The 13472-nt window shown below is 45.1% G+C and overlaps 1 protein-coding gene across 1 annotated transcript; it reads right to left on the minus strand.

Annotated features, from left to right (window-relative positions):
* Positions 1-1363: 1363 nt before the first annotated feature.
* fabp10a (fatty acid binding protein 10a, liver basic) lies at positions 1364-13124 on the minus strand. The gene is made up of 4 exons (XM_085962978.1): positions 12993-13124; positions 6540-6712; positions 5651-5740; positions 1364-1476 (listed from the first exon to the last, which is right to left on the minus strand). The coding sequence occupies exons 1-4, from the start codon at positions 13057-13059 to the stop codon at positions 1426-1428; spliced, it is 381 nt and encodes a 126-aa protein (XP_085819104.1). The 5' UTR covers positions 13060-13124; the 3' UTR covers positions 1364-1425.
* Positions 13125-13472: the final 348 nt, after the last annotated feature.

A 13472-nucleotide genomic window follows, 5' to 3' on the forward strand; every position in this document is an offset into this window, starting at 1 on the left:
TTATTGAACAGTCGAAACTTCGACAACTTACCTTCTGTAAAGGCGATCTCCACCCCAGCCAGGAACAGGAATAAAACCATCTCCTGAAATCTAACACAGAATTAGAACACAAGAAGTAGGAGCAGAACCAGGCTACACGGCCCCTGGGCCTGCTCCACTACCCACAGGGCCATGACCATTCCGAACCTAGACTCATGTCCAATTTCCTGCCCGCTCCCCGTAACCTTTAATTCCCTTTACTTCTAGGAAACTATCTATTTCTGTTTTAAATTTATTTAATGATGTAGCTTCCACAGCTTTCTGGGGCAGCAAATTCCACAAACCTACAACCCTCTGAGTGAAGAAGTTTCTCCTCATCTCAGTTTTGAAAGAGCAGCCCCTTATTTTAAGATTATGCCCCCTAGTTCTAGTTTCATCCATCATTGGGAACATCCTCACTTGGTCTAAGCGTTAAACAAAGCTTTAATCAACAGTTTTACAACATGGAGGTCTAGTTGTGTCCTTCACTAGTTCCTGTTAAGAATGTCCTGCGCAAGCTGGGCCCATGCCCGAGTATTTATACTCTCCCTGGACAGCGCCACCCGCAGGCCGCTCAGTATTATTTCATAAGTCTTTCTTTCATGAATGACTGATTCATGTCAATCTGTCCAGCAATAAATAATCACAATTGTGTTGGAAAGGATGTGTTGTCTAATACATCCACCCATCCCATACATAGAATATTCTTCAAAAACCGGTGAAGAAATTTCTCATAACCCTCAGTCAGGGTGAGAATTTTCAGATAATTTTCTTTTTTTAACTTGTTAAAGAGAGCGCACGCGGCGCCAGAAAGAGAGCGCACACGCACACGCCAGAGAGCAAGCAAGAGCGAGCCAGAGAGCACGAGTGAGTGAAAACATGGAAAGAGGGAGGGAAAAACAAGGGAGAATCTGTGATGTAAGAAAATTACTAGGCACTTGGTCTAAGCGTTAAGCAAAGCTTTTATCAACTGTTTTACAACATGGAGGTCTAGTTGTGTCCTTCACTAGTTCCTGTTAAGAATGTCCTGCGCAAGCTGGGCCCGTGGCCGAGTATTTATACTCTCCCTGGACAGCGCCACCAGCAGGCCACTCAGTATTATTTCATAAGTCTTTCTTTCATGAATGACTGATTCATGTCAATATACAAACATGAATGCATATTTATACGGTGTGGAAATAAAAGGACAAGTTTTCACACGTTACTAGTTGCGAGAAGGACTACAAATGTGTCTGATTGAGACCTTTCCCCACTGATCTACTATACAGCTACTTCTCACACTCAGGGTTACTTTACCCAGTCTATTACTGATGTTTGGGAGAAAAATACAAGCACACACAAATAATAGCAGGATTTGTATTTCTTTTGTTTATTTTAATAGATCACAGGAGACTGGTTCCATTGTGGTTAAATTCGTCGGCTTTTTCTAATCATGGTGGTGGTGCCTGCAGTAAGTTTCTGTAAGAAAAATAGGAATTAAATGAGTCAATGCAGTGGAAACACATGTTAACACGTTTTAAGATAGAATAAAGCCAATAGGTGACAGTGACGATGTATTAGATCATTGTGTGCCTGTCTGTGTTCCTCTAATTCTGGCCTCTTGAGCAACCTTGATTTTAATCGCTCCACCATTGGCGGCCGTGCCTTCAGCTGCCAAGGCCCTAAGCACTGTGATTCCCTGCCTAAACCTCTCCACCTCTCTACCTCTCTTTCCTCCTTTAAAACGCTCCTTAAAACCTACCTCTTTGACTAAAATATCTGCCCTAATTTCTCCGCGTGTGGCTCAGTGTCAAATTCTGTTTGATAATCGCTCCTGTGAAGCTCCTTGGAACGTTTTACTACATTGAAGACGCTATATAAATACAAGTTGTTGTTGTTATTATAATGGCCCAGAAATTCGGGTCTCCACGGGTGAGTACGCGAGGGGTACTCACCTGTAAGCCCAATTGAAGTGCCAGTTTCCTGCAGGCACTGCGCATGCGCGGGAAACCGGCACTTCCATTCCCCTGAAAGAAGGGGTTCAGAGGTGGAACGCGTGCGCAGGAGAGGCAGCACGTGCGCATTGAACTTACGTTTTTTTTACAGGTTTTCACGGGAAGGTAAGTCTCCAGAAGTTAGACATGTAAAAAGCAGTCGCAAGGCCTGCTTTTTACAAGGTAAGTGGTGAATTAATTAAAATTAAAACATTTTTTCCACAGGTTTATTATTTTTAAAGGCTTTAAAGAAAGGTAAGTTTATTTTTAGCCCCGTTAGAAAATGTAATTAATTTTTTCAAAAATTTAAATTATTGTTTAAAATAGTTATTTCATGTAATTTATAGTTTATTTTAAAAATGTGATTTAAAAAAAAAATGTATTTGAAGTTTTAGTGATGTTTTGGGGCTTGTAGTATTTATAGATTTGACAGCTCTTCCTGTCAAACTTATGAATGAAGCATTCCCTGCTACCATTGGCTCTCCATGGCCTACGTGATCCCAGGGGACGCTTCGAACTAACTGCGCCCCTGGGATACGCAAGCACTGCGCGCCGGCAGTTGGAGCAGGCCCAGGAGCGGAATCCCACGCAGGCCCACAGCTCAACAGCCGGCGCGGTAGGTAAGTGCAGGTCGGAGGCTTGCACCCGTGGGAAGCCTCCGACCCGAATTTCTGGGCCCTTGTGATGTAAATGAGAAAAATGTACAATAAGCGCACAAAATTTTAATGTGGGGTCAAGAGGAGCTCTCCTGCTCCTCCTGGATCCACTTTCAGGTGCGCAAGCTTCCTGCCCACCATAGACCCTGAGCAACGCTGGATGCCATGGACACCTGTCTGGTATCTCTGGTAGAGTCTGGTATCTAGAGTTGCTAGGGCCATGGAGTAATGGGGGTGCATTTAAAATTACCAGGCTGGTTTCAGCTATTAAAGAATCATCAAAACCAGCAAAAACAAATTAGCCATTTCAAGTATTTCTTTCACTGATCTCCCAGAACCCTGCAGGACCCCAAACGTTCCCCACAGCCCCCCACACTCAGGAGGGCACCCCAGTTGTAGGCACAGGCACCCACGCTCAGCCTGGGATTTTGGACAGGGTCCTGGATGGGCAGATGTTCTGCTCCACCCTCGATCCGTCCCAAGGTCTACCCAGGGGTTTAAACCCAACTACTGCATTGGTGAATCATTTTCCCTTTGCAACGTCAGCCATCCTTATCAACTGTCTGCCTGAAACAGTCATTTTATGGATAGATTTCCCAATTCTGGGCTGCAGTGAAAGAAAGAAAGACTTGCATTTCTATAGTGCCTGTCACGACCTCAGGATGTCCCAAAGTGCCAATGAAGTACTTTTTGAAGTGTAGTCACTGTTGCAATGTAGGAAACACGGCAGCCAATTGGTGCACAGCAAGCTCCCACAAACAGCAATGTGATAATGACCAGATAATCTGGTTTTTTTGTGATGTTGATTGAGGGAGAAATATTGCCAGGACATCGAAATAGCACCATGGGATCTTTTACGTCCACCTGAGAGAGCAGATGGGGCTTCGCTTTAACGTCTCATCCGAAAGACGGTGCCTCCGACAGTGCAGCACTCCCTTAGTATTGCACTGGAGTGTCAGCCTAGATTTTTGTGCTCAACTTGAACCCACAACCTTCTGACTCAGAGGCGAAAGTGCTGCCCGCTGAGCCACGGCTGACACACTGACATACAGGAAACTTTCGATTTACCGGCACCTAAATAACCGGAAATCTCGGTTAACCGGCAAAATTCAGGAGTAGGTTCAGGTAAGTTTTATTACTTCCCTTCCTCCATCTGTTGCTGTGCAAGGGTGTGGCTGCAGCTGTTGCTAAGCTACAGAGACGCTTGGAACTTTTGGCCATTGTCCTGAACCTGTTGCTAAGCAACAGGGTTTGTTGCTTTATACGGAGCTCTCAGCTCCGTATCTTTTACTATAGCTTTCGGTTATCCGGAATTTTTGATGAACCGGCACCACGTCGGTCCCGTCGATGCCGGATAAAAAAAGTTTCCTGTACCTTGCCCCCTGATGGCAGGTTACGGAAAGGTTTTCCAATATGTGCTGGTGGTGGGTGAGGTATCTCGGTTCTGGGCCCAAAGTCTGAAAACTTAGAAGTGCAAACTTGTACTTGATTGTGAGTTCAGTGTTGTGATCCTGCCTCCACCAGGAATTGAACTGAGATCGCCAAAATTCATTTAGCAACGGAGAGGGAATTTGAAGATAGTTTTAACAAACTTTTTTTTTGGTAAAAAGAAATCGTACATTTTTGGGACCATTTGCCTGGTGAAGCAGGCATCCAGCCACTTGGTTCAGTCAGATTTAACAAGAGGTCAGTTTTATTTTTAAAAAGACTATCGGCCCAAATTTCCCGCCACAGGCCTGATTTCACCTCTAGATAGACAGATAGATTTTTGGACTCGAGGGGAATCAAGGGATATGGGGATCGGGCGAGAAAGTGGAGTTGAGGTCGAAGATCAGCCATGATATTGAATGGCGGAGCAGGCTCGAGGGGCTGTATGGCCTCTTCCTGCTCCTAAATCTTATGTTCTATCAGTCAGAACCAAGCATTTAGGTGTGAAAAACCTGCTCCTGTCACCAGGGAATTAGTATTATATATTCATAATAATAGCATATAAGGTTCAGTGGGAAATAGTGCTGATAGACCCAGACTTGTTTTTCCAGTTAATAAGGCCGCACAATACTCATATTGGCACAAAGACAATAGTCAAAAATGATAGAAAATGACAATTATGCTCCAAAGTTCTCCTGAAACTATTTGCTGCAGTTGGCAAAGGGTCTTTTTTCAATTATCATTTACTCCGGAATCATTTATAGGTGGATTTTATCCAACTATTTCCTTTACAAAGTTCAGCTATAACTCATAGCGAGGTGTAGCTTATCATCTGCATTTATTAAAAGCTACACAACGTGTAGAATACTTGGAGGAACTATGGGGGAAAAATTCAGTTGTTTGCGCCTCCCATTAGCGCCTTAAGATGGCGCTAATTGGGGCGCAAAGCAACTAGCGCCCGGGCGCGGCGATGTTTATGCCACTCGTGAAATTAACTAGACATTTTGCGGCGGCGCTAAACACTTCCGCCACGATCTCCTGCGCCGGCAGATTGTGACGTCAGTCGAGTGCGCAACGCCCCGGTAGCGCCCTGGACCGGATATTGAGTGGCGCTCCCTGTCTTACCGCCTGCCGCTAGCAACGACAGGTTGAGGGGAGCGTTATGCTGTCAGAAAGGGACTGGGGGAGCGCTATTTAAAGGCGACCACTTCCTGCCTTTTTTTGTTGGTGACATTTTTGCACCACACATTCTGAGAGAGAGAGAGAGACTTCTGGAGAGATTCAACGCTGTGTGAAGGGGTTTTGGGTACTGAGCAGCACTTTGCAGGTTCATTTTGATTTGCCCTTCCTTGCTTCGCCAGCGCTCTGAGGTAGCGCCTCGCTCGTCGGCCTTTGCGCCTTAAGAGAGGTGTGTAGCGCCTGATTTAGCGCTTCAATCACCTCCAGGGGCGATAAAAGCCAAGTTTGCTGTCGGAGGTGATAATTAGCGCCAGGCACTAAACTTTGCGCACGGCCGATAACGGCGCCCCAAATGGGGCGATACTGAATTTTTCCCCCTGTATAACTTGTACTTACTTCAATCATTTCCGTCCCCTGCACCTCCTGTACATGGACAAAGTTTTGCAGCTTGCATACTAGCTTCCCATCTTCCATCTGAACAGTGCACTGTGTAAAACAAAGTTATGATAAATGTGTGCAAAAGAGTGCAGTATCTTGCCTCCCAACCCGAAAGAAGCTGGGGAAGTAAATATCCTGTTTACATTGAGACCAGGGAGCTAGGCTCATAGGTAAAGAAAGAAAAACTTTCTATAGCGCCTTTCACGGCCACCAGACGTTCCAAAGCGCTTTACAGCCAATGAAGTACTTTTGAAGTGGAGTCACTGCTGTAATGTAGGAAAAGTGGCAGCCAATTTGCGCACAGCAAGCTCCCACAAACAGCAATGTGATGATGACCAGGTAATCTGTTTTTTTAGTGATTTTGATTGAGGGATAAGTATTGGCCAGGACACCGGGGAGAACTCCCCTGCTCTTCCTCGAAATAGTGCCATGGGATCTTTTACGTCCACCTGAGAGAGCAGACGGGGCCTCGGTTTAACGTCTCATCTGAAAGACGGCACCTCCGACAGTGCAGCACTCCCTCAGTACCGCACTGGAGTGTCAGCCTGGATTGTTGTGCTCAAGCCTAGGTGGATTTAATGAAGCCGTCCTGATGATACTCAGGGACAGGCCAACTAAATACTTACATTCATTTAGAAAGGAAGTCTCTGAGATGTAAAACTGCGTGTGTGCACAAATTAGGCAAACTTTCCAGCTTAGGGGGCATAGGAAAACATTTATAAAATGCATTTCCTACCATGCTCTAGAATTTTAAATAATATATGGATGCATAGGTGCAATGCTTCATGTCTGACAGTGATACAGGAGGCAGCACAAGGGATGACAAACAAAAAGGGTCTCAAAATACCTTTAGCTTTTTGCCATCCATGGAGGTGATTTCCGCTTCTTTTCCGATGGTAAACTGATTTGTTACTGCCTGGCGTGGACTTTTTGTTGTGATTTCAAAGTTGTCTCCAGTTTGTTTAATTTCAATGGTTGGCTTGATGTCTTTTCCAATCTTTATTACGTCTTCTGGAAGAGCTGCACGATTAAACAAATAGGAGTATCATTACTGAAATGGACTTTACAGGCATATATATATATTTTTTAATTCATTCATGGGATGTGGGCATCGCTGGCAAGGGCCAGCATTTATTGGCCACACCTAGTTGCCCTTAAGAAGGTGCTGGTGAGCCGCCTTCTTGAACCGCTGCAGTCCGTGTGGTGAAGGTGCTCCCACAGTGCTGTTAGGGGAGGGAGTTCCAGGATTTTGACCCAGCGACGATGAAGGAACGGCCGATATATTTCCAAGTCAGGATGGTGTGTGACTTGGAGGGGAACTTGGAGGTGGTGGTGTTCCCATGCGCCTGCTGCCCTTGTCCTTCTAGGTGGTGGAGGTCCCCATATGTAAATATAGTTTTGAGGAGGAGATGAGGGAGTGTTGAGGAGGAGGCTTTCAAATCAGCAGAGGCCAGGTATAATCCAATTACCAGATGGTACCTGGCCTCTGCTCTAGTAGGCCATTTTCTGCTGGGCACCAGTGGGAAAAGTAATAACTTATCATGCTTGTGTGCAGTAATTGAAAGAAAGAAAGACAGACTTGCATTTCTATAGCGCCTTTCACGACCACCGGACATCCCAAAGCGTTTTACAGTCAAAGAAGTACTTTTTTTTAAAGTGTAGTCACTGTTGTAATGTAGGAAACGCAGCAGCCAATTTGCGCACAGCAAGCTCCCACAAACAGCAATGTGATAATGACCAGATAATCTGTTTTTAGTGATATTGATTGAGGGATATATTTTGGCCAGGACACTAGGGATAACTCCCCTGCTCTTCTTCAAAATACTGCCGTGGGGTCTTTTACGTCCACCTGAGAGGGCAGAAGGGGCCTCGGTTTAAGGTCTCATCCGAAAGACAGCACCTCCGACAGCGCAGCACTCCCTCAGCACTGCACTGGAGTGTCAGCCTAGATTTTTGTGCTCAAGTCTGTGGAGTGGGACTTGAACCCATGACCTTCTGACTCAGAGGCGAGTGTGCAACTTGCAAAAGGTTCCCCCAAAGGCTCAGCAAGTTTATCGAATGAGCAGCTGACCAATACAGAGCAAGAAGGTTCCAGGTACAATCCCCATTCTGTGCTGGGTTACCCAACCCATGTACATAGATCGCAAAAATGTCACGGACAGGTGCAAAAATAATCAAAAAGGCTTATGGAATGCTGACCTTTCTATCTAGAAGACTAGAATACAAGGGGGTAGAAGTTGTGCTGCAGCTTTACAAAACCCTGGTTAGACCACACCTGGAGCACTGGGAGCAGTTCTGGGCACCACACCTTAGGAAGGATATATTGGCCTTGGAGGGAGTGCAGCGTAGATGTACTAGAATGATACCCGGACTCCAAGGGTTAACTTACAAGGAGAGATTACACAAACTAGGGTTGTATTCACTGGCGTTTGGAAGATTAAGGGGTGATTTGATTGAAATTTTCAAGATATCAAGGGGAACTGATACGGTAGATAGAGAGAAACTATTTCCGCTGGTTGGGGAGTTTAGGACTAGGGGACATAGCCTAAAAATTAGAGTGAAGTTAGGAAACACTTCTACATGCAAATGGTGGTAGGTGTTTGGAACTCTCTTTTGCAAATGACAATTGATGCTAGATCAATTGTTAATTTTAAATCTGAGATTGATAGATTTTTGGTAACCAAAGATGTTAAGGGATATGGGCCAAAGGCGGGTTACATGGAGTTAGGTCGCAGATTTGCCATGATCTCATCGAATGGCGGAACAGGCATGAGGGGCTGAATGGCTTCCTTCTGTTCTTATGTTCCTAATCTCAGCTTGGGGTGCTAAAGTTGGCTTTGGCATTAGTGCATTAGGGAGGGGAATATAGTCCAGGGCCCTGCTCCTCATTGCTGCTTATTGACCCCTGCTGGATGTGCACATGTGTGGATGAAGACTCCCCCACCCCCCATACTGATTCAGTAGACCACTTGTACTCTTGGCCTATGCTCATATATGAAAGGCTACTTGGAAAAGTTAATAGAGTGGAATAACGATTGTGGAGAAAATTGTCAGAAAAATGGAGAAAGTTAATGGCTCCTGGCATCAACTATAATGCTGGATGTTAGGCTATACAGTAAGAATGAAGGACATGGATCGTAACGCTAAGAACACATTAAAAGCTGTAATTTATGGACGGACGCATAGAGGAAAGAACAGTGTCCCAAAAATGGTCTATATGGATATTTGAACTGTTGAATTATTTGAATAGTCATTCTAGATTGTGGCTTGTGAAAATACTCTGGCAAAATATTTCTTCAGTATGGCCAAATTATACTTTGTGGTGTGAGAAATGAATTGTGAAATACTTCAATAATTTTATTTAAAAGTACAAAAGTACCAGGCTGCTCCACTCCTGTGATATGCAGATGGAAGAGAAGATCTTGTCAGTCACTGAGTTTGGTTGGTGACGTAAGAAAACTACTAGGCACTTGGTCTAAGCGTTAAACAAAGCTTCAATCAACTGTTTTACAACATGGAGGTCTAGTTGTGTCCTTCACTAGTTCCTGTTAAGAATGTCCTGCGCAAGCTGGGCCCGTGCCCGAGTATTTATACTCTCCCTGGACAGCGCCACCTGTAGGCCGTTCACTATTATTTCATAAGTCTTTCTTTCATGAATGACTGATTCATGTCAGTTGGTAATATTGATACCGCTCATAAAAATAATTATCTGTATATTAAATAAACATTACAATGTCAATTCTCCACCCCACAGATATATTCATTTCATTCTTTAGCGATTCCAATCACACCATAGGCTAAACTTCCTCCAGCATTTCCTGTTCGAGAGCTCTCACCATTTCCACCTTTGCCCATGTCATCTTCCTTCTCATGAACCACAAGTGCACGTCCAATTAAGGACCTTTCTCCTGATAGATGGAGCAACTTATCCTGCATTGCAAAGATGGCCACACTGTAACGACTGTCTTATAATATGGCCAGCCAAGTCATCAATGGATTGTCCAGAGATCCTCCCTTCCCTTCCCTTCCCCAAACACACAGGAACTTCATAGCTAAAACACAAATGTACAGTACACAGATGCAATGCATTACATGTATATATGCATGTAGTATCAGTTCATAGAATCATAGTACAGCACAGAAGGAGATCATTTGGCTCATCGAGTCCCTGCAATTTTTTCTCCTTCAAGTATTTAGCCAAGTATTTTTTCAGTTCAGTTCAGTTTAAACCAAGCTCATCCAAGTCCATTGCAATTGAGCTTGGCTGGACCGAATAAACTTCCAGCTCCCTCCTTCAGCTTAATGACAATTTTTTCTTTCCTTATTGCAAACCAAAGAGAGCTTGTGCTGCGTTCATTCACACTGAAGCAGATTGCAATCTGCTCGCCTCTGATGTTTTATACGTATGTGAGCTTAAAATCGCAAGAAAGGCTTTAGGCAAGAGTATCAGTGGTTTAAAGACAAAGATTGACTAACCTCTCTAGTCGTCCCAGCTATCAGACTTAGTGAATCCGACTAGTTTACTTTAGGGTTGCAGCTTGCTGTATGGGATCTATGGTTTGGGAGCTGGCGGCAATAACATGGGTTTCGTGCCTAAAATCAGCTTTTACTTCTTTTTTACCAGCCTTGTTTTAGTTCAGTTTGCAGGAGGCTAGCAGCAGTGAGGCAACTTCTACTGTTAACACCGCTAGATCTGGTTCCCTTACCCTGGCAGCATGGGTGGAAACCGGGCGGGTGGGTGGGCAGTTCAAATCATCCAAAGTTATTGACCCACCTTAGAGCTGCCGGGAGCTGGCGGTTTCCGATTTTCACCTGTCCTTTTTAACATAGGACGCGTCTGCTGCCAACGAAATAAAGCAGTGGCGCACGTGCAGATCCAGTGGGGTTTTTTTTTTGGTTGTTCTCCATGGACTTCCCACAGATTGGTGAGGGAGAAAGGAGGGGAGGAGGTGGGGCAAAGAGATCGCTGCTGCCGAACTGATCCATGCCAGGAGAAGAAACTAAAAATTAAAAGTTGAATTGGTGTTTCTATCGGCTTATGAAAGTTAACATTTATGCGCAGAACGCTTCTTGTCAGGCCGGCCTAGCGGAGACGAGGGTCGAGGCCAGCAGACGTCCAAAAAGGTACATTTTAAAATCTTTTCTTATTTTCCTTGTTGGGGGGGCTTGAGGGACCATGCTCCTCCAGGCCTCCACAATAAAAGCGTTGGCCTCCCCTGCCCCACCCTCTCGATCGGGGGACCCCCCACGGAACGTCCCGGCAGCCGATCCCGCCACTGACCTGCCGTCGGGCCGCATGATTTTCCGTCACTTCCCGTCTGAAATGGGCGGGAAGACAGCTTGCGGGATTCAATGGAGGCCCGGCCATTAAAATCGGCCGGGCCTCATTCTGCCGTGGCTGGGCTGGAAATTAACTCACCAGAGTGATATCCCGCCGGAACCCGCTATCAGCTAAAATCCAGGCCGGGGCGACTTTAACCCCACTCGCTCAGCAGAAACCTGGCGGGTGGAGCAGTTAAATTCGCCCTTGACTCTTAGCTGTCCAAAAGCCGCCATGATCCCAACAACTGCAAATTTTAACCTGCTTCTCCTGAGCAGGCAGCAAGGACCACGCCCTTGGAGCCAGCAGGGTCCTTCTTTTCATAGGCATGTTGCGGCACCGATGACATCATTGAGACCCGACTGCAATTTTAACTCAGGCCTGAGCGGGGAGTCCACCTGCAGTTGAAGTCGGGGCCTCATCAGTGTTTCGTGGGTTTATGATTCTGCTGCCCAGATCAGGGAGCTATATATGAGCCTAGAGAGTGAGCGTCGATAGTGAGGATTGCCCCCATGCTTTCCTAATCTGATATCCACACATGCGCGTTTTCCAGTAGCAGGGGGGGAGTTCAGAAGCGCATGATGAGGAGCAAGAACTCCAGTCAATTACCCGCTCCCAGGGGCTCTGAGGTTTATAATGGAGCAGCTGCTACCACAGTGTCTGCGATCAGCTATCAGCACCGACCGGGAAGCAATTCTCTCAGCTTTTGAGACATCAAACGATTTTCATTCTGAGAACAGTAACCTGAAAGTGGCACCCGCAAACAATGACACAGCTACGCTAAACTCAGGGCCTGGAGTCCCTGCTCGGCTGGGCTGGCCTTCGCCCAAAATCGTCCAAAACCGGAGCAAAAAATAAATAAATCGCGGAATTTCAAACGCAAATTACGTCCAGCGCAAATCGAGTTTCCGTGGTCTTTTGCGCTGGTTTAAAAAACAGCTCGGTAGAAGCCGGCCCCGCCCACAAAACTGGCCACGCTCCCAGGTGGAATTAATCATCGCGGCGAGTTTCCGCTAATTGCGCCTGTTTGCTACACTTCCAAGAGGCTCCAAAAATTAAGCTTTTTTTAAGACGCAAGGACACTAAGAGGCACCTTTTAGATATTAAAAGCTTTCAAATATCATTAAAAAAAATAATTTACTAGCAGCTGACTACCGTACACCATTGTAACTAGTAAATGGTTCTTTATAGTTTTTTTAAAGCCATTTTCAGTTATTTAAAATCGGGTTACTCCCAAGTGGTTGACCAGTCACAATGATTAAAAATGCTCAGTTTTGGTGATAAACCCATTTTCAGCCATATTAATAAAACTGCACCAGGTTACCGCTCTTCAATATGTCAAGAAATATTTCTTAATACAAAAAGAAAAAATTACATTCTAAAACGCTGCCCGAGTGCGCTGGTCCATGGCAGATGTTATGTTCGGTGTTATGCAAATTGGTTTAAGAACATAAGAACATAAGAAATAGGAGCAGGAGTAGGCCATTCAGCCCCTTCGAGCCTGTTCCGCCATTCAATGAGATCATGGCTGATCTTCTGCCTCAACTCCATTCACCGGCCCTATCGCCATATCCCTTGATGCCTTTACTAGTCAGAAATCGATCAACTTCTGTTTTGAATATCCCCAATGATGGAGCCTCCACAGCCCACTGGGGTGGAGAATTCCAAAGATTCACCACCCTCTGTGTGAAGAAATTTCTCCTCATCTCAGTCCTGAATGGCCTACCCTTTATCCTGAGGCTGTGGCCCCTGGTTCTAGACTCCCCAGCCAAGGGAAACATTCTCCCAGCATCCACCCTGTAATAATTTGGTATGCTTCAATGAGATCCCCTCGCTTTCTTCTGAATTCTTCGGAATCTGGAGCAAAAACACCACTTCCGAAAACGAGCGCAATTTGCACCCGGATCGCCGATTGCGCCCAAAGCGGAAACTCTTGGCCCAGACGTTCAGTCATTACTCACAGTCGCTACTATAACTTACAGAGAGCTCGCATAAAGTCTTCAATGTTCTCCTGGGAGTAGACCTGCCATGTTCCAGAGAATGCCATTTTCCCGGCTACCACCTTCCACTTTGCTGCCGACTATTGGGAAAATGTTTAGCAAAGTAGAATTTGGCTTTTTTGACCAGTATTTATATCTGACAGTGATCATGGGTAGATTCAGATTTGTTAATAATTTGGCTACATAACGGGTCTAAAGGTTTGAGTCTAATCATTAACTGAAAAGTAATCAATGTAAGGCCCCTTTGGACAAACAAAAAGAAGGTTCTTGATGTAAGTAACCTAACATTATAATTAATTCAATGCTCAAAGTCATGTAAAATGTTCACTTTTCTTTCAAGGTCAATGATCTTTTTTGAGGAGTGCAGCATTAGAATTAGGTAATATCCTGCATAGTGCTTAGTGGAATTTTTTTTAAATTTAAACTCATACCGATCAGGAAAGGATGAACAGGCTGGGTC

The sequence above is a fragment of the Somniosus microcephalus genome, chromosome 20 (genome assembly GCF_052327205.1).
Source record: "Somniosus microcephalus isolate GS21.2 chromosome 20, FLI_Smic_1.0, whole genome shotgun sequence".
Classification (NCBI taxonomy): domain Eukaryota; kingdom Metazoa; phylum Chordata; class Chondrichthyes; order Squaliformes; family Somniosidae; genus Somniosus; species Somniosus microcephalus.

Coding starts and splice junctions, on each gene's coding strand:
- fabp10a (XM_085962978.1), bottom strand. CDS start 13,059: ATGGCATTCTCTGGAACATGGCAGGTCTACTCCCAGGAGAACATTGAA. Junction 6,713..12,992: donor AGACTTTATGCGAGCTCTCT/GTAAGTTATAGT, acceptor TTAATCGTGCAG/CTCTTCCAGAAGACGTAATA. Junction 5,741..6,539: donor TGGATGGCAAAAAGCTAAAG/GTATTTTGAGAC, acceptor TGTTTTACACAG/TGCACTGTTCAGATGGAAGA.